At 39.1% G+C, this 26804-nt stretch overlaps 1 protein-coding gene across 1 annotated transcript in view; it reads right to left on the reverse strand.

Annotated features, from left to right (window-relative positions):
• Positions 1–369: 369 nt before the first annotated feature.
• The window catches only part of zfpm2b (zinc finger protein, FOG family member 2b), a 37955-nt gene continuing 11520 nt past the window's right edge, over positions 370–26804 (reverse strand). The window contains exons 3-8 of the mRNA XM_026942398.3: positions 25163–25264; positions 18993–19117; positions 16622–16718; positions 5066–5218; positions 4257–4481; positions 370–3685 (exon numbers count right to left, since the gene is read on the reverse strand). Of these exons, the coding sequence (XP_026798199.3) occupies positions 1470–3685; positions 4257–4481; positions 5066–5218; positions 16622–16718; positions 18993–19117; positions 25163–25264 (2918 nt within the window). The 3' untranslated portion in view covers positions 370–1469. The remainder of the gene's footprint in view (positions 3686–4256; positions 4482–5065; positions 5219–16621; positions 16719–18992; positions 19118–25162; positions 25265–26804) is intronic.

A 26804-nucleotide genomic window follows, 5' to 3' on the forward strand; every position in this document is an offset into this window, starting at 1 on the left:
GGTTAAGAAGAGATACAGCGCTGAATGTTTGCTACACAAATGTTTGTGCCAAAAGGTGGAAATTTCAAAACACAACAATCCAAAGATAAAACTCTTATTTTGAGAGGTAAATCTCTTCGGACCAAAAGTTTTATAGACTGTACAGTAGATCATGAGTATGCTAATATAATATCAATATTCTAAATCTTACAATAAGAGAAATTTTATCTTCACAGTATGAAAAAAGGCAAATGTGTATATTCCAGAGAACCACCAGGGGGAGCTAGTGTTGCAAGGGGTAAGTGATCATGACATCACACAACTCATGTATAAAAACATAACTTAATATCGTACAAACATAAAAAAAAAAAAAAAAACTTCATGCACATGCCCAGTCCTGAGATTAGAAATTTAATCGAGATGCCACATAAAATCAGAAGATCAAACATCTGGAATTTCATTCCGTTACAGGTACATGCATAGTAACACTTTTTTTTTGACGACATTATTTTCCTATTGTCAAGATGAAAAGATGAAATTCAGTCCAAAGTTTCAAGTGTAAATCCTCTTTCCATCATCTTCAGCAAGACGAGGAAACATTTCAACAGACAATTCCTGGGGTCGGAGTAACAAAAAAAAAAAAAAAAAAAACAGTCCTTGATTTATAATACTGCTAATGATCCATTTTCTAAAAAGTATTGCATTAGGATCCAAGTTTCAAAAAGAGACAGAAAACAGAGAACTAGCAAACACGTATAAGTACTTTTTTTTTCCGCATAAGCAAAATATAATCCAAAAGGAATTAACATACTGAAGTGTAAATAATTGTAAAAACATCAAAGACAAACTAGAATCTATTGAATGTTAATAATTATGCCATTATTTGTTGCAAAAAACATCTTTAACATTTAAATGTCTGCTTTTTAATAAAATTCCCAAACAGGCTAAATGAGCAGCCCTGGTGTGAGTTTTGTGCTATTGTCAAAATTATTGTTTATTAATTTTTCTTATCTCAACTGTATAAAACTGGTTTTGCACTGCACATAATCAGCCATATTTTGAGATTATTACTTGTCACACTGTATGAGATGATCACTATAAAATCTTTGCCGAATTCTATAACAGGCTGTGTGTTCGCAGTGTAAGATTATAAACACAAACACATAAACACAAACATTTTTCAAAGTAAGTCTGAGATCTGACCATGTCACACTATGCGTTAGAAGGCCGCTGATCTCAACTTACAACCACAGAATTTTTTTATGATGTAAAACCGACAGCAAAATTGGCCAAAAATTGTACAGTGTAAAGCCGGGTTTAGTTCAGCGCTTGATTTTTTTTTTTTTAAATAAATAAATAAATACGTCACAAAGAGGCAAAAATACCACACACAACAAATATATTCACTATTAAACCACTGGAAGATAAAATCTCCTGATTTGATTGTCCTTTTGCTGTCGTATAAACGGTTGAGACGCAGTATCAAGGTCTCATTTCACATGCTCAGTAGTGTGTGCTGAGCAATAAAACTTTTTGTGTGTTATAAAGTTTGACAGGTTGTTGAACTGGATGTCGCAGGGACGACAGTATTTGCCGTTAACCGCTGCCGAGATCGATCCGTTTGTACTCCTTTTCAAGCTCGAGATCTCCTCCATTTTGGAGGCTGGTGAAGAAGAGATGCTCTCTTTAGGTTTTATGGCACCCTCTTGATCCGGGGTACAAGCCGTGAAGTGGATGTTTGGGGTTGAAGTGCTGCAAGATTCGTGTCCTTGCTTGTCGTCGCCCTGGAGGCTGGAGTTTAAAGACTTTATTTTCGGGTTCTCCATATTTTCAGAGCCAACATGGCTGCCGTCTGGCATGGGTTGCTCTTTTTCACCTTCAGTGCCCTCGTTTGGGCTTTGCCTCCTCTCATTTTGTGGAACGAAAATCCCTGTGGCGTAGTCAGCAGGTTTAATCTCATAGTACGGCCAGATCTGTTCATCTGCTCTGATTTTCTTAGCACCACCTGGATAGTTATCAGAATTCATCATGCTGTGTTCATCCTTTATGGACGGTTGCTTTTCAGCAGATGCAGAAGTATTGACACTTTGAACCGAATGCTCAATACTGAAACTATCAGAGGCATTTGCATTTCTGGAACCTTCTTCCTTTCTGTTTGGCGCTTTGTTCTCCAAGACTGCACCTGGGCAGAAGTTCTGCTTGTGGCTTAGGTAGTCTTCCACTTTGTTGAAGCTAATTTTACACACTGCGCATTCGTGATAGTCCATAAGTCCTGAAACTTTACCCAACTGCACTGTGCATTTTTTACTCAGATCTATTGGTGCATCACCTTCCTCTTGAGCTATTGCATTGCACTTTGAAACTAGAGCTGATTTTGTTACTGTCAAGGAAGGTTCAGGATGCTTTGGAACCAAACCCTGGATCATGTTGTACCGGTGATGAAGCTGGTCCTTGAGACTCTCTACTGTATCCTGGGACATATAGGAACTACTGATAGGATAGGATTGAGACACCACTGGATCAGGACTTGGCATCTTTCTTCTCTTTCGGGTACGAAAGGATTTCTGAACGTGTTTGTTGTTCGCTGCTCGTTTTGCGGGCGGATCATGACGGGAGGCGCAATAGTATTGCTTGTGCACCACGTAGTTCTCATGTCGACTGAACGTGATCTTACAAGCGTCACACGTTGTTTGATTGTGGTCCAGCTCACTCTCTGACATTTTTGGACTCTTCGAGTCTAACATGATACCGTTCGGACTTTCCTCCGCATCGCATGGAGTCGGCGCTTTTTTACCGTTCACTGGAAATTCCTCAGGTGCTTTTCCTCCCGCACTGAAAGGCTCAACTAGAGAAGTGTTGAACTGAGTGGGATTATGACCTTTAACCTCAAACGAGTGGCCAGCATTCAGCATGCTAGCTAAACCACCCCCGGTTTTAGGACTCACTGAGGCTTTGTCCAAAATGCTGTAATCATGAGATTTGCTCATGTGCTGCCAGCGACCGTTACAGTAATGCTTCTTGTGCACTAAATAATTATCAAGGTTGCTAAATGAAATGTTGCATTCGAAGCACGTTGCTCCTTTTGGAACCAGTGCGCCATACATCACTGGGGGGAAGTTGGTGCCTCCGTGACGTAGCCTGCGATGGACCAGCTCTGACATTTTAGCCAGTATTTCAGAAGCCTGTGGGACTGCGGGTATATCCTGTGAGAATGGCACATGGGGCAGGAAGGGTGGCATGGGAAACGCTGGGGTCATGTGATTCTGAATTGGAGAAGAAGCCAAACGAGGGCTGGAGGGCTCTGATTTTATTCTACTGTACGAAACACCAGCTTTGATTCCAGACCCTACTTCAGCCTTGGTAGCTCCCTGCACTTGTTCACTGTTCTCTTGCTCCGTGTTTTGATGAACTGGACTTTCTATGATGCTTTTATTATCCTTCGGACTTGCGACACCAATGGACTCTGAGTGCTCAGTTTGATTCTCTTTAATAGATGTGTCATCCAGACCACCGTGTCTGTGCAGCTCCTGGTGTTTTGATAGATCTTGAGGTGTTTGGAAGGTGAAGTGGCACTGAGTGCACCGGAGTCCTGTTTGAGACAGGTGAGTGAGGATGTGGGGCTGCAGGACCATCAGGGTGTCAGCCGTGTAGTCACAAATCGTGCATTTCAAACTGCTTCCAGGAGATGTCTCCTCAGTCTTGAAAGCTGGACAGGTGAAAAAGAGGACAAACTATAAATAAGTTACAAAATATATAATCTAGAACTTGCTTAGTCTCCCACCCACATTTTAGTGTGCTTTCTACTTTAACACACCTGACAGTCTTCGAAGGTCACGAACAAACTGTACATGAGTTTAAAATGTGCGAAAGTGAGTATTTTAATGTGGGAGCATTAAAATATGCAGTGCAGCAAGACTAAAGAAGAAGAATTGAGTAACGTTACATTGGAATCTAATAACGTTACACACCTAATTTACCCTCATGATTCTTTCCTTATGAGCTGAGTTGCATTAGAACAGGAAAGAAACATAAAATATGTAGCACAAGAGAACTTAAGGAGTAGAATTCGGCATGCAAAAGCACTCCAAAACACACTAAGTAAAGCATAAACATTTCAGGATGTGCAGTTATACAAAAATAATCAACGACCTTCTCACAGATTCTACCACTGCTCTATACAAACCCTTCATGAGCAGGACACAGAACCGAAGGAACAGAAGCGAGAAAACCTGGCCTCTAGGAAGGGTAAGATGTTAACAAACACAAAAGCTCCTCACCAGAATGTGTAGACAGGTGCATTTTTAGAGCCTGTAGACCCAGGAAGCTCATGTTGCATTGTGGGTAAGTGCAGGTACGGGATATCTGAGGGTTCGTGTTGGTCTGCTTCTCTGAAGCCAGCTCACTTTCCCTCGGCCGTCCTCCGCAGTAGTACATGAGGTGAGCTTGGAGGTTCCTCTCACTCCTGAACCAGATCCCACACGTCTTACAGGGGAAAATGTCTTCTACGAAAAAACCCCACCAACAACAACAAAGACATACAGGCAGAAAAATACTGGTCAGATCAAGTTGGCAAACGATCTGTGCTATTTTGAGACAAAAATATTGTTTGTACTGGTTTTGACATACAGTATGTAAGTAGTAAAGCACTTTGTGTCATGCTGTTATAGGAAAATAATCAACAGTGAGGTGGTGTGAAAGTGAAGTGGATTGACTGTTACCATGGCAAAGATTTTTTCTATATCAGCACACCCTCAAGTGTTTTATTCCTCTTTTACCACAGCAACTTCCCAATGATTTTTTTTTATTTATTAATGAACGACACATCATACTTAATGTCCATTTATAGTTACATATAATGTTGATATAAACAGCCGTTCCCTCACCAACCTCTCTTTTTTCTCTCTTGATGTTAATAATTCAGAAAAACCCAGCTTGTCACGTTACTGAGAAACCCCAAAATGTAAACTCCTCTTTCCTGAGAAAGTGTTGTCTTATTATTCTCTTTAAGCATGTGTGTCAAAGCCAGGATGTGGGATTATCTTTTTTACCCAAGCTCTTTGTCTGTCCCTGATAAAGCCACACTCACTGTTGATGATAGCGTTGGGGAGAATGGACGCCATGGCGGCTTGTTGAGGAAGGAGCTGGATGGACGATAGTCTTGAGGAAACATCCACCACACACACTGCGAGTTCTTCTCCCTCAATAACACTTCTCGTGGTCGAGCACCACACATGTCCTCCTATGAAAATCACAAATATATTCGCATATACACACAATGTACATAAACACACAAAGCAAACAGACCACACCACATACACATAACCTGATTATACAGAACTACAGCCTGACTGGATGAGTGTAACACAACAGTGTGTAATACATACGGAAGATTTGAGTATAAGTGATTCAGCAAAATGTTTATTTGACAACTGGTCACTGATGTAAGGACAATATGTCATGCTAATATTGATGTTTTGGTCTGTAAATGCACTCAAAAAACTATGAAATGCCATTTGATAATAATAAATACATAAAAATTACTCTATTAATGAATTAATATAATCACTGTACAGTATCTCAAGGACTTAATTTTTATGGAAATATTATGAACAGCACTAAAAGGAAGCTGTAAGTATAGCAATTGATTGCTGGGTCAGCTTATCCTTCAAACCACAGGCACATTTTCTCTACAGGGGGGCATATAAAATTACCCCAAAAATGCCATTACTTTATTCATTCAACAAATCAAAACTATGAATTAAAAGAGGAATATAATATCCATTAAAAACATTTAAATTAAGTAAATTAACACAATATTAATTTTACCTAAAAATAAAAGCAAATGCAAAATGTTGCCAATTTTTTTAAGTCAATTTTACTGACTAATTTTTAGTGTAACACATCTAGGTAACTTTACTCCTGAGAGTAAAGTGGAATTACTCACTTGAAGTAAACTCTACTTGATATAATTAAGCTTTGAGTAAAACGATGAGTAAGTGTTACTACAAATATCCATCTGCATGTAGACAAATTAAATTCGTGCAACCACTTGACATAAAAAATGTATTAAATTCAGTAAGTGTATTAAAAAATGGCAAATATTAGGATGTGCTGGATCAAGTGCTATTTTACAGGCTGCTGAATAACAAGAGTGGAAGCCAAGTGGTTGTGTTAAAAAATGGTGGTTTAAATGCTGCTGAAAACCCCCTCAAGAAAAATCTGGCAGCCTCAGTGATTTGCATTATCTGAATGGAGAGTCTCCTGACTTAAGCAGGTGTGTAACCCCACACTGAATACACATAACATTCCCCATGTGAATATTGATGTAACTTTTAAACTTGAGTCACCGACTCTGAACATAGCTCCATGTACTTAATTCTGCACTTAAAATTTCAGTGATTTTGGTGAATGACTATAGCAGAATGTCAAATCTGATAAATATCAAAATTAGAAGGAAACGATCCTCATCAAGCTCGTTTTTAGCATACTGCACATAATACATACTTGTGAAACTGAGAGATTATTGTGGACTAAACATTTATCATAAAAATAACCACACTTTAAGCTAAAAGCATGTGAGAAAGTGAGAAACAAGTTTGATGGTAATCGTAATATTATATTAAATAAAATTTCACATTCTTACCAAATCCAAGCTCTTTTTTTTATATTAACATTATAATATTTCATAGCTGAATGTGTCTATTTAGAAGGCTGTTTATGTGTATATATCTCCCAACCGAAGTTCCTGAGGTAAATTATAAGGTAAAGTTTGCCTTTAATGTGTGAGTTGGTAAATAACACACGTAACAATAGTAAGATCCCTGCGTCTTTTGTGAAGACACACGCAGTGCACCGCTCCGAGCTCATAGTCTACATGCTCGCTTGTCTTTGAAGCGATGAGAAAACAAGCAAAGGGACGATACAGTGTGTTGTTTTTGTCCGTCCTCAAGAAAAAAGGGAACGGACATCTTGGATAGAAGCGCGGCGTTATCTAATTGAGGTGCCGCGGATGAAACATTCCACAGGAGTCCTTAAGAACAAACTCATTAGCGTGGCAAAAAAGGGAAGAAGAGCGCTTTGTGGCTGAGATAACATTTATCTCAGTAAATGACAGGCTCTCTGTCTGCCTTCATCTTCCATTAAGGGGATTAAAGTTTTAAAATATGACTATTTACAAAAGTCTGGAAGGCGAGATAACAAGCTGAACCATGATACACCGCCTCTAAACGCTGGAATTAGGACACACGCTAATTAGGCTGTTGGACAATGAAAATGAAGCTCGTGTGCTGCTGCTGTTCAAAGACGCGTTTGTGCTCTGACAACGTGTCAAACAATTAAAAAAGAGTGACCTGGACTGGGTTTGTGTTCTGCTTTGGGTAATATGCTCAGAATTGGAAATGTTCACTGCGTAGCAAAGCAACTTTAACATTTGTTTTATCGTGGCCAGGCTGTCTTCTCGTTATCTCAGGGAAGAATAATATTAGTCTACACACTATGATAGAAATGAAGCCAACAAAAAATATACATGGCCTTCAGGTCCAACTTGAAAGCTCATGAATACAAGTTCAGAGGTTGTGATTACGACATGGTGTGTGTTCAAGTGGTTTTGGTTGTGAAATTGGACAGCATGAGGGAAAAAATGGATGGCACCAAATTTTTAAAAAAAAAATTTCGTATCATCAATTGCATGAAGTTTATTTTCTCTTACTGAAAGAAAATGAAGAACTGAACAGTTAACATACCAAATTAACACTTAAATCTTACCGTGTGCTGTAAACATCACATTCTTATTGGTAGCCACCATGACTTTTTGTTATGAGTTGTAATTACGACAGTGTTGTGGCATCTAAGTGTGCTCACCTCGTAATTACGATATTTCAGCAAGGACTTTAAGAATAATTCCAGCATTTGAAGCTGCTCCTCTCCAATTTTATTTCCATCCAGATTGGCAATGTGTGTGTTTCTCTCCATCCTCCACTGAGGAAATTACTTACTGTTTGTTGACCAACCGTGATGATCTGATACTTGTAAATACTTTTAGACACCTCTGTGATTTGATGAACAGATGCTGCCTCATGATTTGGGAAAAAAAAAAACAAGTTTCTGACTGTCCATATCCATATTATACACTATCCATATTAAACACTTTCGTAAAATCAGAGAAGAGGTCACATAGACTGATCAAAGGAGATAATATAATGACAGCAACTCGCATGTAAACAATAAACCACTCGGAGTTTGCTGTTAATCTGAAAATAAGGAGTTACTGTTACTACCCTGCAGTTGATTATTTTCCTATAACAGCATGCCCTCGAGTGTTTTATTCCACTTATACCACAGCCATGTCGTAACGATTACTATTTTTTATGAAGTGAAGAACGACGTGTCATATGTTTTTATCAGTTTTTACTTACATTTAGTTACATTATTCCTCTATGTTATAGCAAATATAAACAGTCGTTCCGTCCTCATCCTGTCCTTTTATCTTTCTTGAAGTTAATTAAAATAAAAAATGTGCAACTTGTTACTGAGAAACCAGAAAGTGTAACCATCATGAAGACTGATCCTGGGTCTGAGAGGATCAAGGAATATTTTTCTGTTGGCTTGTTTTTGATTAATTGTTTAATAGATGTACAATAACCTCCATTTAAAAAACACTAGGGATGCAAACTTTTGCACACAACTCACAACTGTAACAGTACAATAGCAGAGTAAAGGTTAAATTATTTGGTCATGGAAACTTCTAGAATGGTCTTTACACAGGATTTGTTTAAGCCTTAGTCCATGTTCCTTATATATAAGCCTTCAGTGTGAATAAAGTATTTTCTCAGATTTTCACTTCAAAAAAAAAAACATTACTGAAATTTTTGATTTTGAAACACCAAAAACATTTTTGAGGACAAGTGCAGATTTGCTTATCATCTTAGTTGAACTAAAATCTACTGTATTTCCTTTCAATTAATTTCATACATTTTGATTTTAGCCTCTAAAAGATTTAGTGACTATTTATTTTATTATTTAGCATTCTGGAAAAAAAAATAAATGCAAAATTTAATGAGTTATCATGAACATGTATGATTTATGCTTTACAGTCTCTGCTTGATTCATCTACTGATTAAAATCATGGCAGTGAGTAAAAAACAAAAGTGAAAACTTTGCAGCATTTATGTGACTGCCAAAAAAAAGAGGCTAAAAACTGGCTCTGCATTTGTGGGAGATGATGATGATGATGATGATGATGATGATGAGGTTTTGTTGTTGTTATTTTGTACTATCTCTGCAGCTGATCATGCTTTTAACCACAAGATGGCCATCTCTTTGCTATATTATGAAAATATGAAAAAAAAACCACACAATATTAATTCATTCTTTAATCCCAAACAATTTGGACTTCTTGCTAAATCTGCTATTGAATACTAAAGAAAGTAATGTAGTGTTGCTGATGCGAATTTAGAGGGTCGTTATCTCGTCTTGTACTCTAATGATTAGCTCTCCAAGCACCTGCACGTTCGTCTCCTCCTCATCGACAGAGCTCCGGTTCGGTCTCATCCTTATGGATCGTTTTCACGAAATCATACACACCGATCGGCTTTCTGGGAAATTAAACTGAACTTTAAATACTGAAGATCTGCTAAGATCAGTATGTGCAAAAAAAAGGTAAATGTATAAAAACAAATATATTGTAGCATCTGACACATGTAGTGAAACTAGTTTATTCAGTTTATGTACATCTACATTTTATTCCCGTGAATCAACAGAAAGGAGAACATTTCCAAGACATCAGAAACACTTTCATTCTCCACGCTAAAACCAATTACGGCTCTTCAGAAATAATTACTTATAACCCTTTTTCAGGAACAAAAATGTACTTCTTGTCTGTATCCAGTGCTACTAAACTCGCTAAAACATATTTCCTTTATGGAAACATTTGTTGTTTTTAATCCATTGAACACACCTCCATTACTGGCACAGGTTCAAGCTAGGATTTAACAAACAGCAAACAATTTCGCCTTTTTCTATCCTACAACAAAACACCACATGGTATTGAATAATCAATTCCTTATTCAAATAATTATATCATGTTTAATTTATTGCAGAATGCCACATTATGTTTACATGATGATGTTGTGAAACGTTCACAAAACAAGTCACTTCCTGTTCTCACGTATGTTATAGCAGCTATAAACAGTCGTTCCCTCACAAACTGCTTTTTTTTTAATCTCTTGAAGTTAATCAGACAAAAAAAAACAAAAAAACGCAGCTTTTCATGTTACAGAGCAACTGCAAAGTGTAAACTCGTCTGTTCTGACTATTACAAAGCACTGACACTGGAGACTCCTTCCATAAATGTTCAGTAAATGTCTCCTTAACATCAACATATCACTGATTACACCTTTTCTGTCCTTAATAACAGCACATTTTTCAAATCTGTTGATTATTAGGCCTAGATTATGTAGCACGTCCACCATGCTGTTATAGAAAATTAATCAACACCTTCTGACCAATCAGAATCCAGAATTCAAATGTACTTTGGTATAATACCCCAAATAAATACCCCAAATAAATACCCCTTTTTTTCCATTTCAAAACTATAACTTTGCCTTCGGCTGTAAGTGCTAGTGTATGTACATACTGTGTATAATTAGTTAATATATTATACATCCATCTTTCTATACATCAGGCTACAGCATGTGCTCACTGAATGCATTACTAAGATTCCCAACACAGCAAACACACAGCGGCTTCACCCCATAAATCAAAGACCTGCACCATCTGCCCCATCTGCCCCTCACACCTGTGTCCTACTGATGCGCACTACATCAATCACACACTCTCTCTGTGAGGCTCGGCCAGTCATCTGTCAGGGACAGGAAGTTGATGAAGGGCAGTGCGGTGTGATGTCTGAACCTGAAACCACACCCTCGCTCTCAAACTGGAAAAAATGCCTTTCATTTTAGATTTTTCCTTTTTGAGATTTGAGGTTTTTTTTTTTTTTTCCCAAGAAGCAAGAACCTGAAGAGTGAGACTTTACTGGATGAGTGAACTAAGCTCTCTTTGATTGACAAGTCTGATCCCTCCATCCACTTTTCCTCTTTTTTCCTTTTCTCTCTGAATCTTTCTCTCCATGTCTTTCACTCTCTCTCTCTCTCCTCAGATTCATTTCTCTGTGTCTAATTTTTATTTGTTTTTTTCTGTTTTCATATTATCACTTCTTCCTTCACAAATCAGTCTCAGTTGTCCTCCTCGCTCTTCTTCCATCTCTCAATATTTCTCTATTTTACACTTTTTAGTTAATATTTTTCCTGCTTTTTATCTGTTCTTCAATCTCTTTCTCACTCCCTCCTTTTTCTCTATTTTACCTTCTCTCCCTCTATTCTCTTTCTGTTTTTTTTCTTGCATCTCTCTCTGTCCATGTATATCCCTCTCTCTCTCTCTCTCTCTCTCTCTCTCTGCCTCTATAAGCTGTTTGACTGCTAAGACCTTTGACCTTGATTGCCATTCGCTGATAAGCTTTTTGATTGATATGTCAGCACATCAGAGGCTCTACTGCAAAGACTTTGAAAGGAAGAAATGAGGAAGAATGCTCACACACACACACACACACACACACACACACACACCACTGCATGGCCAAGTCGAACCCCCTCCCCCTCCTCCCGAGCTCGTCTTAATGAAATGAGTCCCGGGCTGTTTATTAAACGATGGAATTTGGCGTTTCCGCACGCGCGAGGAATGTTATCAAGCCAAAAACAATCCTGCCTGTGGTTTCACCCACATTAGCCACAGCTTTTTAAAAATCCAGAAGTTTCTTATCGAGCGTGACACCTGCATCTCCGAATGGCACTTCCCTCGTTCATTGGCATGTATTTGGGTGAACAGACTCCAAGGTGCTTTGTGGAGATTAAGAGAGGGAGAGAGAGAAAGAAAGAGAGAGAGAGAATGAAGGCTTATTTTATCATTTAGCGAGTCTGGACTGCATCCAGAAGTTTTTTTTGTCTTGTTGTTGTAATTAGAAAGCCTTTTAAGCGATAACAGCTGCTGGAGAATATGAATATGGAGAGAAGTGAGCCAGTTTTGCTTAAGATAGACAGACTCGCCCCCTCCTTCCTCCCTCCATCCCTCACACATCCCCACCGTTGTCTTGTGTTCATTACACTCAGGCCGTCTCTTCAGATTTTATTACAGCACAACTGTAGTGTTTATTAAACTATACTGAAGAACTGCTGCTGTAATCATAAAGACTTTCCGCTGCTCACCCCAGGACTCTCTGCTTCTCTGTTTTGAGGTAAATATACATCACTCATCACAGTCAGTAAGAACACGGAGGTGAAAACGATGTAATTCCCACTTCCCACTTCAGTCGACTTCAGCATCTTTCACATTTACTTTTTAAGTCTAAATGTTAAGTCAGTGTTTATGTGGGGAAAGTTATGTGTACTCAGGTTCAGGTTATGGAGCTGCTTAAGTCGTTTTTTTTGGATTCAGATTACGCAAATCACATGTGCATAGTTCACGCCTCCGAGGTTGACTGATTTTTCTTGAATTCTTAAAATTGAATTACTGGTAAATAATTAGGAGGCGCTCTTTCACTGTTTAGGCATCATTCTGTCGTTTTCAGCTCTGTGTAAGCTTTGCATTTTATGGAGTTTTAGGGCTGTGCAGTGAACACGTGTACACACATGAGTTCAAAGAAAATCAGCTAAACTTTTTTAAATCTGGTGGAAATTTTCAGTTTGGTGGTGTTGCTGATAACATTTACACAAAACATTTCCACACAATGAAAACATTTCCACACAAATTGAAAACATTTCCACACAAATTTCCTTAAAGATTAATAAATAAGGACCAGTGTCAATAGTTACCAGTGCTATACAAATACAAAAGAATTGATTTTGAATTGAAAAACGCCAGTGTACAATATCTGTAGCTAATCTTAGTCTTAATGACCTGGAGCTCCAAAAGCTCTTCCTATGTTTTAGGGTTTGTTCAGAGGTGAAAAGGGAACAGGACATTCACTAAAAAAAAAATGTAAATATTGTGGAAAAATAAGTGTCTCGTTTGGCTGAGATGTCAAATTTGGCATACGGAGAAGAAAATAAAAGATCAGATAGAAGGCTATGGATAATGATGATGATGATGTAGACAGTGTGTGAGAGAACATCATCTTTCCCAGCATTCATTTCATAAATAATCGCACAGCCTCAGTGAAGGATTTCACTCCGTGAATGACACTCCATGCAAATCACATTATTATCTGGACTAACAGATCGTCCCTCGGCTCAGTCCTTCACATTTATAGTGATTTGATTATTTTCATACAAAGCATTAGTGAGAACGTCTTTAGTCCACTAGTTTGTTGGTGACATCAGTCCAAAACAATTTCTTTCACTTTTTTTAATCTCCGCATATACAGAATCACGGCTCAGGATGCTCTCTTTTTTCCAGGTAATGGGATAGAAGAAGAGAGCGAGGAAGGAGGAAGGGAGCGATGCCCCTCGAGCGGGCGTTTCTGCAGGGAGAGGATTATACGCTAGCTTCCAGCACTGCTCTCGATTGGTTTCAGGGAAAAAAAAACTCAATTAAACTTCTCCACCAAATTTGTCTATCAAACAGAAGTTCCTCCAGCATGCGGATAATATTCCAGTCCTATTTCCCTGAAAATGTTTTTATTTCTGGGGGAGTAAGTAATAAAAAAAATGTTCCAGGGGAAAGAAAAGTTAGTATGTGTGCAGAATGAGGAGTGGAAAAGCCACAACCAAGGCAAAAAGGAAGTCAGCAGTACATCATGAAGAATTAATGTTATTTATTATCCTCTTTTATTTACTTTCTGTTTGCCTCACTGCCGTTTTAGCTCCGCCTATATATATATATATATATATATATATATATATATATATATATATATATATATATATATATATATATATATATATATATAGGGTCTTAGGCATCCTATTTTTTTAGTACAAACTTTGTTATAGATTCTCATGGATCCATTTTATCCATTTATAGTTACATTATGTCATTATAGTTAAATATGATACTGTCTTTTCAAAAAAATCTTTCTTTGTAACTCAATATCTACGCTTGCTGTATAAAAAGACTGCCCCTTGCTACACTAAGCTCTAATATAAACCCTTCGTTCAGTCATTAGAGTTTGGGATACATATGTGTCTCATTACAGTTACACACGGCCATGAACTCTCCCAGCTAGCAGTCTGTCAGACAGACAGGAAGTGAGGGTATGTGCTGGGTGGAGTGACAGATAGAGAGAAAGATGATGAATCCGGGCCCAGATGATGAGGTCTACACTACCTAATGACCAGAAAGAAGTGAAGCTTCAGCCCTTTAAGCCTCGTCACCTCCTCATCCCTTCATCTGCCCTGATCAAACTGGGATTTACGACACCTCGTAGCATCCGGCAGCTCCGTAATCTCACATATTCCCTCCTCCCTGCACCTGACACTTCCAGTGTGACAGTCACTCAAGATAAGACGAAATCACTCCGACTGGATTGAGAGCAGGTATAAAACACACGCTTAACCATCTTATTATATCCTTATATCCTCTGCTTTTACCACGCATGCACTTTCTAGTATTGTAGCCTATTTTTTAATAAACCCAAATGACTTGCAGCTATATGACACAAATGACCTAGAAAGTTATTATGCTTTATTACATTACACAATTAATTGTATATTACAATATGTCAGCCATTTTTCTGTTATCAGTTACTTATGCTCACACTGCATTATGGGTAATACCTACAATTCGGGCTCAGCATTGTATATAATGACTTCTATAATGATATGTTATAATATCCATACTGTGATAAATTATGTCACAGTACACTATAATGAGATTTTGCGGTATCATGGCTTTTTTACTTTAGTCTTCTACAAGGAGATGTTTTTGGAAGGAGTCTCCAGTGTCAGTGCTTTGTAACAGGTAAAGCTGCAACTTAAAGTTTTCCGACACCTTCAGGACACTCTGCGGTTTCTCTGTAACATGACAAGTTCCTCAACTGCTAAGTTTCCTTTCTGTCCTCCGTTGATTCCTTAACGACTCCCCATTCAGCTCCCTTCAGTTCAGTGCGATGGCTTTTAATTAAAACACGATGACGGCGCTGCTCGCTGACTCCTCGCAGGCACGCTGCTGTTCGACTGCGCTGATAATGAAGTATGACATTGCTGGAGATGTTTGGCTATTATTCTCCCCTGCTGTCTCTCTGCTCTCCGATTAAGAGTGATAACAGCTCTTAAATCTCTTATTTCCTCTGGTCCTTTTGCGCTACACTGGAGATGTTCTCTATGCAAACGTACACGTGTTCCATGAAGAGATTAATCCACTAAGCCACTGGGGCCACTGGAGTCAGGGAGTTTAGGAGAAATATCATTTTTACAGTCGGGAAGAAAAGAGAGGATGATAGAGTTATCTTCATGCTCAATGAAACCATGAGTTCAGCAGGGAGGAGTCAGATAATAAAGCTGTGTTTTAAATTTGTTCACAGAAAAAATTTTAAGAACAGATAAATAAATTTGTTCCTTAAAAGCATTTGTGGTCGTCTGAAATGTAAAAAAAACTTGTCTGAGATGGTGCAGAGGCCACACCTCCTTCACTTTGACTGACAGATACAGAGGCCACACCTCCTTCACTTTGACTGACAGGTACAGAAGCTGAGGCCATACCTCTTTTGCTGGTAATGAGACACAGAGGCCACACCTCCTTCACTTTGACTGACAGATACAGAGGCCACACCTCCTTCACTTTGACTGACAGGTACAGAAGCTGAGGCCATACCTCTTTTGCTGGTAATGAGACACAGAGGCCACACCTCCTTCACTTTGACTGACGAGTACAGAGGCCACACCTCCTTCACTTTGACTGACGAGTACAGAGGCCACACCTCCTTCACTTTGACTGACGAGTACAGAGGCCACACCTCCTTCACTTTGACTGACGAGTACAGAGGCCATACCTCCGTCACTCTGACTGACAGGTACAGAGGCTGAGGCCATACCTCCTTTGCTGGTAATGAGACACAGAGGCCACACCTACTTCAGTGGGAATGACATAAAGGCCACGCCTCTTTCACTTTGACTGCTAGAACCAGAGAGCAAACCTCCTATACTAGGAATGACACAGAGACCACACCTTCTTTCACTTTAACTGACAGGCTGAGAGGCAGAGGCCACACCTCCTTTACTGGGACTGAGACCCTGAGACCACACCTACTTCACTGTAAGTGACAGACACAGAGGCCACACCTCCTTAAATGTAAGTGACAGACACAGAGGCCACACCTCCTTAAATGTAAGTGACAGACACAGAGGCCACACCTCCACCTCCTTAACTGTAAGTAACTGACACACCTGCTTCACTCTGACTGACAGGTACAGAGGCAGAGGCCACGCCTCCTTCGCTGTGACTGACGGTTACTGAGATGTTCTGGATCCATCAGGTTACACTCTTACATGTAAACAAGGCCGGAATTGATGGAAACAACACAACATAAATTCTTTTGCAATTACTTCTGTAGACTTTTTTGGAAATTCAGTTAAGATGTGTATGGAAACATATCTGCTACCGAAGCAGTTGTGTAAGAAGCCAAGAAGGAAATGGTTAAGTAAATGACGTTTACCTTTACTGTAAACCACACAGTTATTCTTTGAGTCCTCTGCGCTGACCCACGTCACATTCATCAGCCATCGTGGACCTCCAGTCAGAACCAACGGTACCTGAAACCAGACGAGGGAACAAGTACTTAAGTCATGAGTAAAGACAGACAAGTCTCATGTCCTAAACTTGAAGTAATATAAGTAATATCGTAACTTTCCTTATACCACAGTGTTGAGTTCTGGGTTCTGATTGGTCAGAAGGTGTTGATTAATTCTCTATAACAGCAGCTCTGACAGTAGTGCAGCTGCAAATCACAGCTTTATGTTAATGCTCTCGTTCTTCACATGTGGCAAAGTTTTTGTGAGGAGACGTTTATTTAACATTTATGGAAGGAGTCTCCGGTGTCAGTGCTTTGTAATTGTGAAAAGTTACGCTGTAACTTTCCGACATGGTTTTAAACACGTGTAAGTCCTCAGGATGGAGGAGTTTACGCTTTGCAGTTGCTCAGTAACATGACAGGCTGGGTCTTTTTGTCGAGATGTGGCGAGGGAATGACTGTTCACAGCTGCCAAAACATAAGTGACAACAGGAGCAAACTTAGAAAATAACCAACTTTGGGGCAGTAACAGTAACTCTGCTTCATTACGCCGCCTCAGCGTTGATTATTTTCCTACAACAGCATGACATCATGTTTTATTCCTTTCATAAAGAATGAATGCTTGTTTATTACCTTTGTAAACTTTTCAATCCATTGATAAAATGTATTAGTCATTGATAAATGATTAAATAAAAAAGTGTGTGTGTGTGTGTGTGTGTGTGTGCACGTCTCTCTGAATGACCACACTGTTAGTGAGCTCTCTCATCCCGTCTCGTCCCTTTGGGGATTTTGGGAATCTCTGAGAGAGCAGAAGGTGAAGTGTGAGCTCTGATCTTTAGCCACATTGTACCTTCACTATCACCAACATCACACTGCTTCCTGAAACAGGCAGAGAAAGAATTTCAGTGATCTGTGTGTGGCTTAAAATCTGAGTCTGAAGCTCTGAACAGGGCTTTTGTCTCTGTTAAATGTGACGGTTTCTTAGCAGTGAACCTGCATAATGTTTACACGTTAAAAAAACCCACAATGTTACAACCTACAGCCGACTCACAGCCACACTGATATTCAGCACAACAGCATTCTGGTCCACCTTAAATCACTAATAATCTCCTTTACAGACTCTTCTGTCCACAGCAGGTGTGTGTGTGTGTGTGTGTGTGTGTGTGTGATTTTAAAGAAAACAATAAAACATAGAGAATGAAACATAAAAAGTAAAAAAATCAAAATGGGTCATTTTGACCTGAACAGAATGTTTGTGTGTGTGTGTGTGTGTGTGTGTGGGTTACACCACTGTATAGGCACAGAGGGAGCGGGAGAGAGAGAGAAGAGAAAGAGAGAGAGCACTCCTCTGTCTCTCTCTTTCTGTCTCTCTCTCTGTCTCTCCTTCTCTCTCTTTCACTCTTTCTCCTGCTGAATCCTCTTTTTCCTTATCAGGTCTGCGCAGGCCTCCATCGGCCTCTCCCCGCTCTGACAGGAGCAACAACAAAAGCTCAGCGATATAGAGAGAGGAACCTGCCACGGGCACAGATTACCCGTGACACACACACACACACACACTCTTTCACTCATCTCTTTCTCTGACACTCGATGCACTCTGCACGCTCTATTTCTCTCAAACCTCAACTTCCTAACTGGACACTAAAACACTGTACTCACTGTACTCATCTCTCTCTTTCTCTCACTCTCTCTCTCTCTCTCTCCCACTCACTCACTCACAGCACAAAACTTTACTGTGAGTGAGTTACTGTTACCACCTGATGTTGATTATTTTTCCAGTAACAGCAAATCCTGAAGTGTTTTATTCCTCTTTTACCAAAGCAATTTGCCAACAATTAAATTTTTTCATGAATTATTATCCATTTATAGTTACATTGAATGTTGTGGAATGTTCATGAAACAAGTTATTTCCTGTTATCACTTACATTACAGCAGCAATAAACAGTCGTTCCCTCACCAAGCATAAATCCCACCATCCTGAAGACTTTCCCGTGTCAAAAAACGTCCACTTACAGCTTTACCTCTGACTGTTAGAAAGCACTGACACTGGAGACTCCTTCCAAAATCATCTCCTTTACCAGAAAAGTTCACCATATCAACAATTACACAGGTTTTCTTGTCCGTTCGTGTAGATTGTCTGCTGTACAAGTTCCTGTAAATTAGCTGTTACTATATAAACAAGAATGGATTAGTATTATGACTCGAGAATTGAGAATTCAACAGCGCTGTGCTAGTATGTGATATATCATATAACCTTTTGCCTTATGGCAAGTGAGCTAGTCATCAAAAAGAGTCTTACGATGTCATTTCCTCCTGTGGATCTTTCTATTTTCCCAGCGAATGGTCCCCATGTGGTGCCTGGAGGAAGCGCCTGACGGGAACGAACGCCTTTCTCGGCTCCGATGCTGACCATCTCCAGCTCTCCTGTAAAAAAGAGGCACAGCAGAGTTTAAAATTAAATTTACACTTTAATACCAGATATTTAAGTCTTTACAGAAGGAAAAGCATTTTTGTTTATCAAAAAATAATGATAATAATATAATTTTGTACAAGAAAAACGCAATAATCAAATATAATTTGCTGTCGTTTCAGTATCAGAACCTACTTTTGCTACATTTTAGGACAATTTAGTCTCCAATTTGGTTTAGTTAACTGCCATGGCATGAGGACGTTAAGGACATTTGAACAATTTACATAAAATGTATTTCTTTTTAATTAATAATTTTCTTTCAGTCTGTAATTGGGATAACGGGTTATACTGTCAAAAAGTGACCTCATCAGTTCAATATCAGTGAAAATAAAAAGAACTAGAGTTTCATTAGAACTTCATTTTCTTCTTCCCATGATCTTTGGGATATCTGGATGATGAACTGTTGAAAGAAAAAAAAAAATTTTTTTCTTTTGAATTAAATATGAACCATACCATTACGTCCACCGAAACACTGTCAAACGCTCAGAGCTAGAAATGTGTCAGCATGGTGTGTGAATTCTGGCTCTGACAGTTCCTCAACCTCAGCTACATCACTCCAGTCCATGACTGCTCAACTTGGTGTGTGCGAAACTGTTTTTTTTTAAAATCTTGCTCAGTTTGAATCAGTTATTATTTTTGTTTGTACCTGCCCGTGATCATTTTTTAACACATTTTGTTGGTATTATTTCCCAAAATAGAAACAAACCGGTAGCTTAATTTAAACCACCGTGACCTGAACCAGACAGTTACTAAGGATGAATAAATTAATGCTATAAGTGAACGTGGTCTTTTTTCCCCCACGAGCTTCACGTCTGTCTGCTTGCCTCCCACTAGCGCTTCTTTTGTGTCGCGTCTCGCCGGATCCCACACATCTCTACCCTTTTTGGCAAACTTTCTTTTAACAAAACAGATAATGTATTTGTTATTTGGTTACATCCCTAATACATTGATCTCATAGACTAACAATATGACTACTATTGTAAAAACGCACTGTGATATTATAAAATAACGCCATGCAATACATTTTCACGTAAACACACATTTTCCTTAAATAGCTCTTTAACCAAGGTCAAATCTTTGATTTTATACGTATTGTATATTGTGATAAATTAGCTATGAATAGAATAGCTATGAGAATGAGTGGACTAATTCACTGAAGCACAACATCATACATTCATAGTGAGTTCACTCATTATTTGAAGTTCATCACCATCTTTACTCTTTCTCTCTCTTTCTCTCTCTCTCTCTCTCTGTCTGTCTCGCTCTCTCTCTCCATCCAAATATCTGACCACTTTACCTCCTTTCCTTCATGTGCTAAATTAACAGTCTCTATCTTTTACTTTTTTCTGCCTTCTTTCTCTCACTTTTCCTCTCTCTCTCTTTCTCTCTCTCTCTATCTCTCCAACCCCCTGACCACTACTTACTCTCTCTCTCTCTCTCTCTCTCTCTCTCTCTCTCTCAGCGGTCTAATCTGTGGTGAAGGACTTAAAGGAACCTTATCTCCAGGCTCTCCTGCTTCATTTCATGCTTGATTTACTTTAATTTGTCTGATAGGGCGCGAGGATTTGGGAGACGGCCCATCTTTGGCATAAAAAAAAAAAACGCCACTCTGATATTTCTCAGGCTCATTGTGGTGGGGTTTCACTTCTCTCGCCTCTCCGCTGTGATTTCTTCGAGAGTGAGGAAAGGAGGGATGGAGAGAAAAAGAAAAAAAGAGCAGGAGATGGCGGTCTAATGTGGCTGGTTGGGTGTGTTTGGACTCAAGCAGCCAGAGAAGAAAAGGATTGTGGGAGTGTGGAGTGACTTTCTGATGGACTCATCCGACAAAATCACGCAGAGCTCGAGTGCACTACAGAGCTTTCATTTCACCGTCTGTCAAAAATAAATACATTTTACTCAGGCGATCCGGTTTATTCAGAAATCCATGATTTGAAACCGGAATTCCTGTGCTGACTGTGTGGGAAATGCTCGACTGAAATTCAAAATTGTCTGAAAATCCTGTTCAGGAGAGGAAATATTACAGAGAAATTACAGTGCGTCTGAATAAAGCTTGTAACTCAGATGTTCAGATCAGCTTATGATATCACGTTAACGTGGCTGCTCACACTCTCAAGTATGGAATAAAACACTCCATGTTGTGCAGTTATAGGAAAATAATCATGACCGGGTGGTGTGGTGTGTACCAGAGCGAAACAGAGAAGTCGATTATTTTCCCATAACAGCATGCCATGAAGTGTTTTATTCCTCTTATACCACAGCAATTTGCAAACACTAACATTTTTGAAATTTAAGAACGATACATTATACTTTTTATCTGTTTATAGTTACATTTAATGTTGAAACAAGTTAGTTCCTGTTCTCACTTATGTTAAAGTAGCTATAAACTTTCGTTCCCTCACCAGCCTCTCTCTTTTTTTTATCTCTCTTAAAAAAACGCAGCTTGTCTTGTTACAGAGAAACCGCAAAGCGTAAACTCCTCTGACTGTTACAAAGCCCTGACACTGGAGACTCCTTCCATAAATGCTAAACAAATAAAAAGTTTCTCCATATCAATGATTACAAACGTTTTTTTAAATGTGTTTGCGTGAAGTGTCCGGCATTCAAGTCCCTGTGTAAGTTGTTACCATAGAAACAATAACGTATTTAAAAAAAAAAAAAAAACTTTAAATAAGTATGAACAACACTGTTATTTACTGCAACATTAAATATTAAATTCGAGCAAATGTGGTACATCAATCTGGGTCTAGTTTCTTTTTTTAAAGAACACGATTCATTCTCCATTAATTCGCTTTTCAAATCCTTTCAGCCGAAAACTAAAAAAAGACAAATTCCAGTGTTTCTTTTTGGCACACTTTGAATACGAAGCTCAAAAACTCCTACAAGCTAAGAGGCAGTGTGTGTGTGTGTGTGTGTGTGTGTGTGTGCGCAGCTGATAAACAGAATGATGATCCAGCAACATGTCTTTATCCGCCGGCTCCGCTTTAATTAATGCTGACTTGTTTGCTGAAAAGATGATTAATACGCCAGCGAGAGCAGCCTAATTGAATATGGCGACAACACGGGCAATCAGCGAGCAACACACCGCTTTGTTCAGTGTAGATTAGCCTTTTTATCAGTGTCATTATCTATATTATTATTAGCATTTTTATTATTATGAGGTGGTGTTTTAATTCAGCTGACAGGCGTCTCCACTGCAGGCTGTATTTCATTCATCACTGACACAAACTGAGAGAAAGTGTGAGAAAAATCCATATATGGAACTAAAACCTGAGCATCTGAACATCCAGTTCATCCACTTCACTCTTTCAAAGCTGTATTATATTTCAATCAAATAGTTGGCATGTACGCTCAGAGCAAGGCATGTTATCGGATACGTGATAGGAATTAGGTCAGCACTCTATTACCTTATTTTTAGTATTTGTTTTAAATTGATCATATTCAGAGTTGAGTTCTGTGCGCATACAGAGGAGTAAATACTAAAAAATAAGCATAACATTATTCAGACCTCAGACGTAACTCTGGATGCTATTCAGAAGCTACGCGGAGTTACGCGTGTGGGCGGAGTTTGAGTGAAACAGAGGCGTGTCTCAGCTACGCATGACTCTGAACTTGAACATAATCACATTTTCTTGCTCCATATCGGCTTGAGTGAGGAGGAGTATTAACTCCAGCATCACTGTCTGATGATTTGATGTAACCACAGTGTCATGTGTTCAAAATTGTAAATACACTCAGAAAAAGTACAGAATTCAATTTGAGGCCTACATTACATAAATATGACACTATTTAACAAGTCATAATATCGTCCTTTTTTTCCACACGGAGGACATCAGAGGAGACAGCCTCATAATTAGAGACATTGCTTATCTTGAGACACGATTTTTTTTGGAGATAAAATGATTCATTAAATTAAAGTGAGCTGTAGGTGTAGCAGATGAGTGCTGGGTCAGCTTCTCCTTTAAACTGTGGGCATGAATTCTTCATAGGAAAGCCCAGAAAAGAAACAAAAACATTGGCATCTGTCTATCTGTGTCTATCTGTGTCTGTCTTTCTGTCTTTGTGTCTCTCTCTGTGTCTCTGTTTATCTGTGTCTCTCTTTCTGTCTCTGTGTCTCTCTTTCTGTCTCTGTGTCTGTCTTTGTCTATCCGTCTCTCTCTCTGTCTCTGTCTATCTTTGTCTCTCTCTTTCTGTCTATGTGTCTCTCTGTGTATCTCTCTTTGTCTGTCTTTCTCTTTCTGTCTCTGTGTCTCTCTCTGTGTCTCTGTTTATCTGTGTCTCTCTTTCTGTCTCTGTGTCTGTCTTTGTCTATCTGTCTCTCTCTCTCTGTCTCTGTCTATCTTTGTCTCTCTCTTTCTGTCTATGTGTCTCTCTGTGTATCTCTCTTTGTCTGTCTCTCTCTTTCTGTCTCTGTGTCTCTCTCTGTGTCTCTGTTTATCTGTGTCTCTCTTTCTGTCTCTGTGTCTGTCTTTGTCTATCTGTCTCTCTCTCTGTCTCTGTCTATCTTTGTCTCTCTCTTTCTGTCTATGTGTCTCTCTGTGTCTCTCTCTGTGTCTCTGTTTATCTGTGTCTCTCTTTCTGTCTCTGTGTCTGTCTTTGTCTATCTGTCTCTCTCTCTCTCTCTGTCTCTGTCTATCTTTGTCTCTCTCTTTCTGTCTATGTGTCTCTCTGTATATCTCTCTTTGTCTGTCTCTCTCTTTCTGTCTCTGTGTCTCTCTCTGTGTCTCTGTTTATCTGTGTCTCTCTTTCTGTCTCTGTGTCTGTCTTTGTCTATCTGTCTCTCTCTGTCTCTGTCTATCTTTGTCTCTCTCTTTCTGTCTGTGTGTCTCTCTGTGTATCTCTCTTTGTCTGTCTCTCTCTTTCTGTCTCTGTCTCCTTCTTTGTCTAGCTGTCTCTCTTCTCTCTCTCTTGGTGTCTTTTTCCAAGGTGCCAGTTGCCAGTTGTCCTGAACCATTTCCTGTTTGTCCCAAAATGCTGCTTCTTCATCAGTACAATCGGTTTAGAGATCCTGCAGGTCTGAAACCAATCAGTAGCAACGTCAGGAACTCAGAGATTGAGCCATTTCGTCACCATGACAACAACTCTAGTAACTAGTAACTAGAGTTATTTTTATGACCTCAAACAACAACAAGCTGCAATACTGAATTAAAAGTCCAAGAGCGAAACCACAGTTACCTTATCTACATGGGTAATAATAATAATAATAACACAAACAATACTGTTTAATCAGCTACACACTCATAAAACTATGTATCTCTTATCATGTGATGTTAAGCACAAATTTAGCACACACACACACACACACACACACACACACAAAACTACAATGAACACACTAGTGGCATAATTACAGCTCTGGGCTCACATTTCACCCAGGAAACAGAACAAAAAACATAATCAGATAAAAACTGCACTGAGGCTCGTTATTGTTTAAAAAATCTCTCTATCTCACTCAGCTAATCATGTTTCGCTCCAAGGCAGAGAGAGAGCAAGAGAGAGAGTGAGAGAGAGTGATAGAGAGAGAGAGAAATAAAGCAGCTTCATATCTCATCCTGGTGATGTGATATAAAGCAGATAAGAGTGATATCTCTAATGGAGGCATTTACTTTGGCTCTGGAGATCATTAGTAACGCTGCTTAGAGTTTAATAAGCATTGTTTAATCGCAGAAAGACGTCAGATTTTATGCAGTTAGAAAGCAGTAAAGTTTACAGAAAAACACAGAAACATAGTCCCAATCTAGAAAAAGACTAAATGTAAAAAAAAGTCTTGAAAAGGTTTACATTTTGTTCATTAAACTGTGATGACTTAGTAATTCTTATGTAAGTACTGTTGTGATTGTTTTTCATTATTTACACTGATTCTTTAATGTGTGTTATCATAAACACTTTGTTTTGACCATGTCATCTTTTGTAAGTGAAGCACTTTAAGTTTTGAACTGAAAATATAAATCAATCAATCAGCAGTGCAGCAAAACATCACCAGAGATGGAAGGAGAACTTACTCGGGCCGTCCCACTCCTCTGACGCAGTCGGGCTGCTTGGGTTTTTCCCATTATGTCCTTCACTGACTTCCTTCTGTGTTTCCAGACTTCCACCCACATCCCCTGTTCAACACAGAGAGGTCAAAGGTTAAACTGTAAGTTGTTTCATGGAAAAAGAGTTCAGCAAAAATTAAACTGTGTGAAAACAAAAATGCCCTAAAGGATCCCTAAAGATACCCTAAAGGAACCCTAAATATACTCAAAGGAATCCTAAAGATACCTAAAGGAACCCTAAAGATACCTAAAGGAACCCTAAAGATACTCAAAGGAACCCTAAAGATACCTAAAGGAACCCTAAAGATACTCAAAGGAACCCTAAAGATACCTAAAGGAACCCTAAAGATACTCAAAGGAACCCTAAAGATACCTAAGGAACCCTAAAGATACTCAAAGGAACCCTAAAGACACCTAAAGGAACCCTAAAGATACTCAAAGGAACCCTAAAGATACTGAAAGGAACCCTAAAGATACCTAAAGGAACCCTAAAGATACCCTAAAGGAACTCTAAAGATACCTAAAGGAACCCTAAAGATACCCTAAAGGAACCCTAAAGATACCTAAAGGAACCCTAAAGCAGCTGTAAAGGAACCCTAAAGATACCTAAAGGAACCCTAAATATACTCAAAGGAACCCTAAAGATACCCTAAAGCAGCCCTAAAGGAACCCTAAAGCAGACCCAAAGGATCCGTAAAGATACCTAAAGGAACTCTAAAGATACACAAAGGAACCCTAAAGATAGCTAATGGAACCCTAAAGATACTCAAAGGAACCCTAAAGATACATTAAAGGAGGCCTAAAGCAGCCCTAAAGAAACCCTAAAGGAACCCTAAAGCAGACCCAAAGGAACCCTAAAGATACCCTAAAGGAGGCCTAAAGGAACCCTAAAGCAGACCCAAAGGATCCGTAAAGATACCTAAAGGAACCCTAAAGATACACAAAGGAACCCTAAAGATACCTAAAGGAACCCTAAAGATACCTAAAGGAACCCTAAAGATACTGAAAGGAACCCTAAAGCAGACCCAAAGGAACCCTAAAGACACCCTAAAGGAGGCCTAAAGGAACCCTAAAGGAAACTAGAGTTCTAAAGTAGCCTTAAATGATCCCTAATGGAGTAAAACAGCCCTAAAGCAGCTCTAAAAGAGCAGAACTGGGGCAAAGTTCCCTAGTCAGTCTGAGAGTTACATTTCCTCATTGTGGCTCTGTGTGTGTGTGTGCGTGTGTGTGTGTGTGTGTGTGTGGATGGAGAGATTTCTGAGGAGAAACAGAGAGAGAGAGAGAGAGAGAGACATGTCTGTGCTTCCTCACACACTCACTCTCTGTGTTAAGCTCTGTGACTAAACTTATTGGAAATGTTTAATTACAGCACGAGAACGAAATGAAGCTATAGGATGATTCCTTAATTAAACAGTGATTAAGGATTTTCTGCCTCTGGTGCTGACACGCACGCTCTCTCTCTCTCACACACACACACACACACATATTACCAAACACTATTTTAGGCAAGACGACATAAACTTGTAAATTAATCATGTGCCATAAAAAGTTATAGGATGTACAGGATAAGTAAGGAGTAACACCCATGGGGTCATGCTGTAATAAGAAA

The sequence above is a fragment of the Pangasianodon hypophthalmus genome, chromosome 29 (genome assembly GCF_027358585.1).
Source record: "Pangasianodon hypophthalmus isolate fPanHyp1 chromosome 29, fPanHyp1.pri, whole genome shotgun sequence".
Taxonomy (NCBI): domain Eukaryota; kingdom Metazoa; phylum Chordata; class Actinopteri; order Siluriformes; family Pangasiidae; genus Pangasianodon; species Pangasianodon hypophthalmus.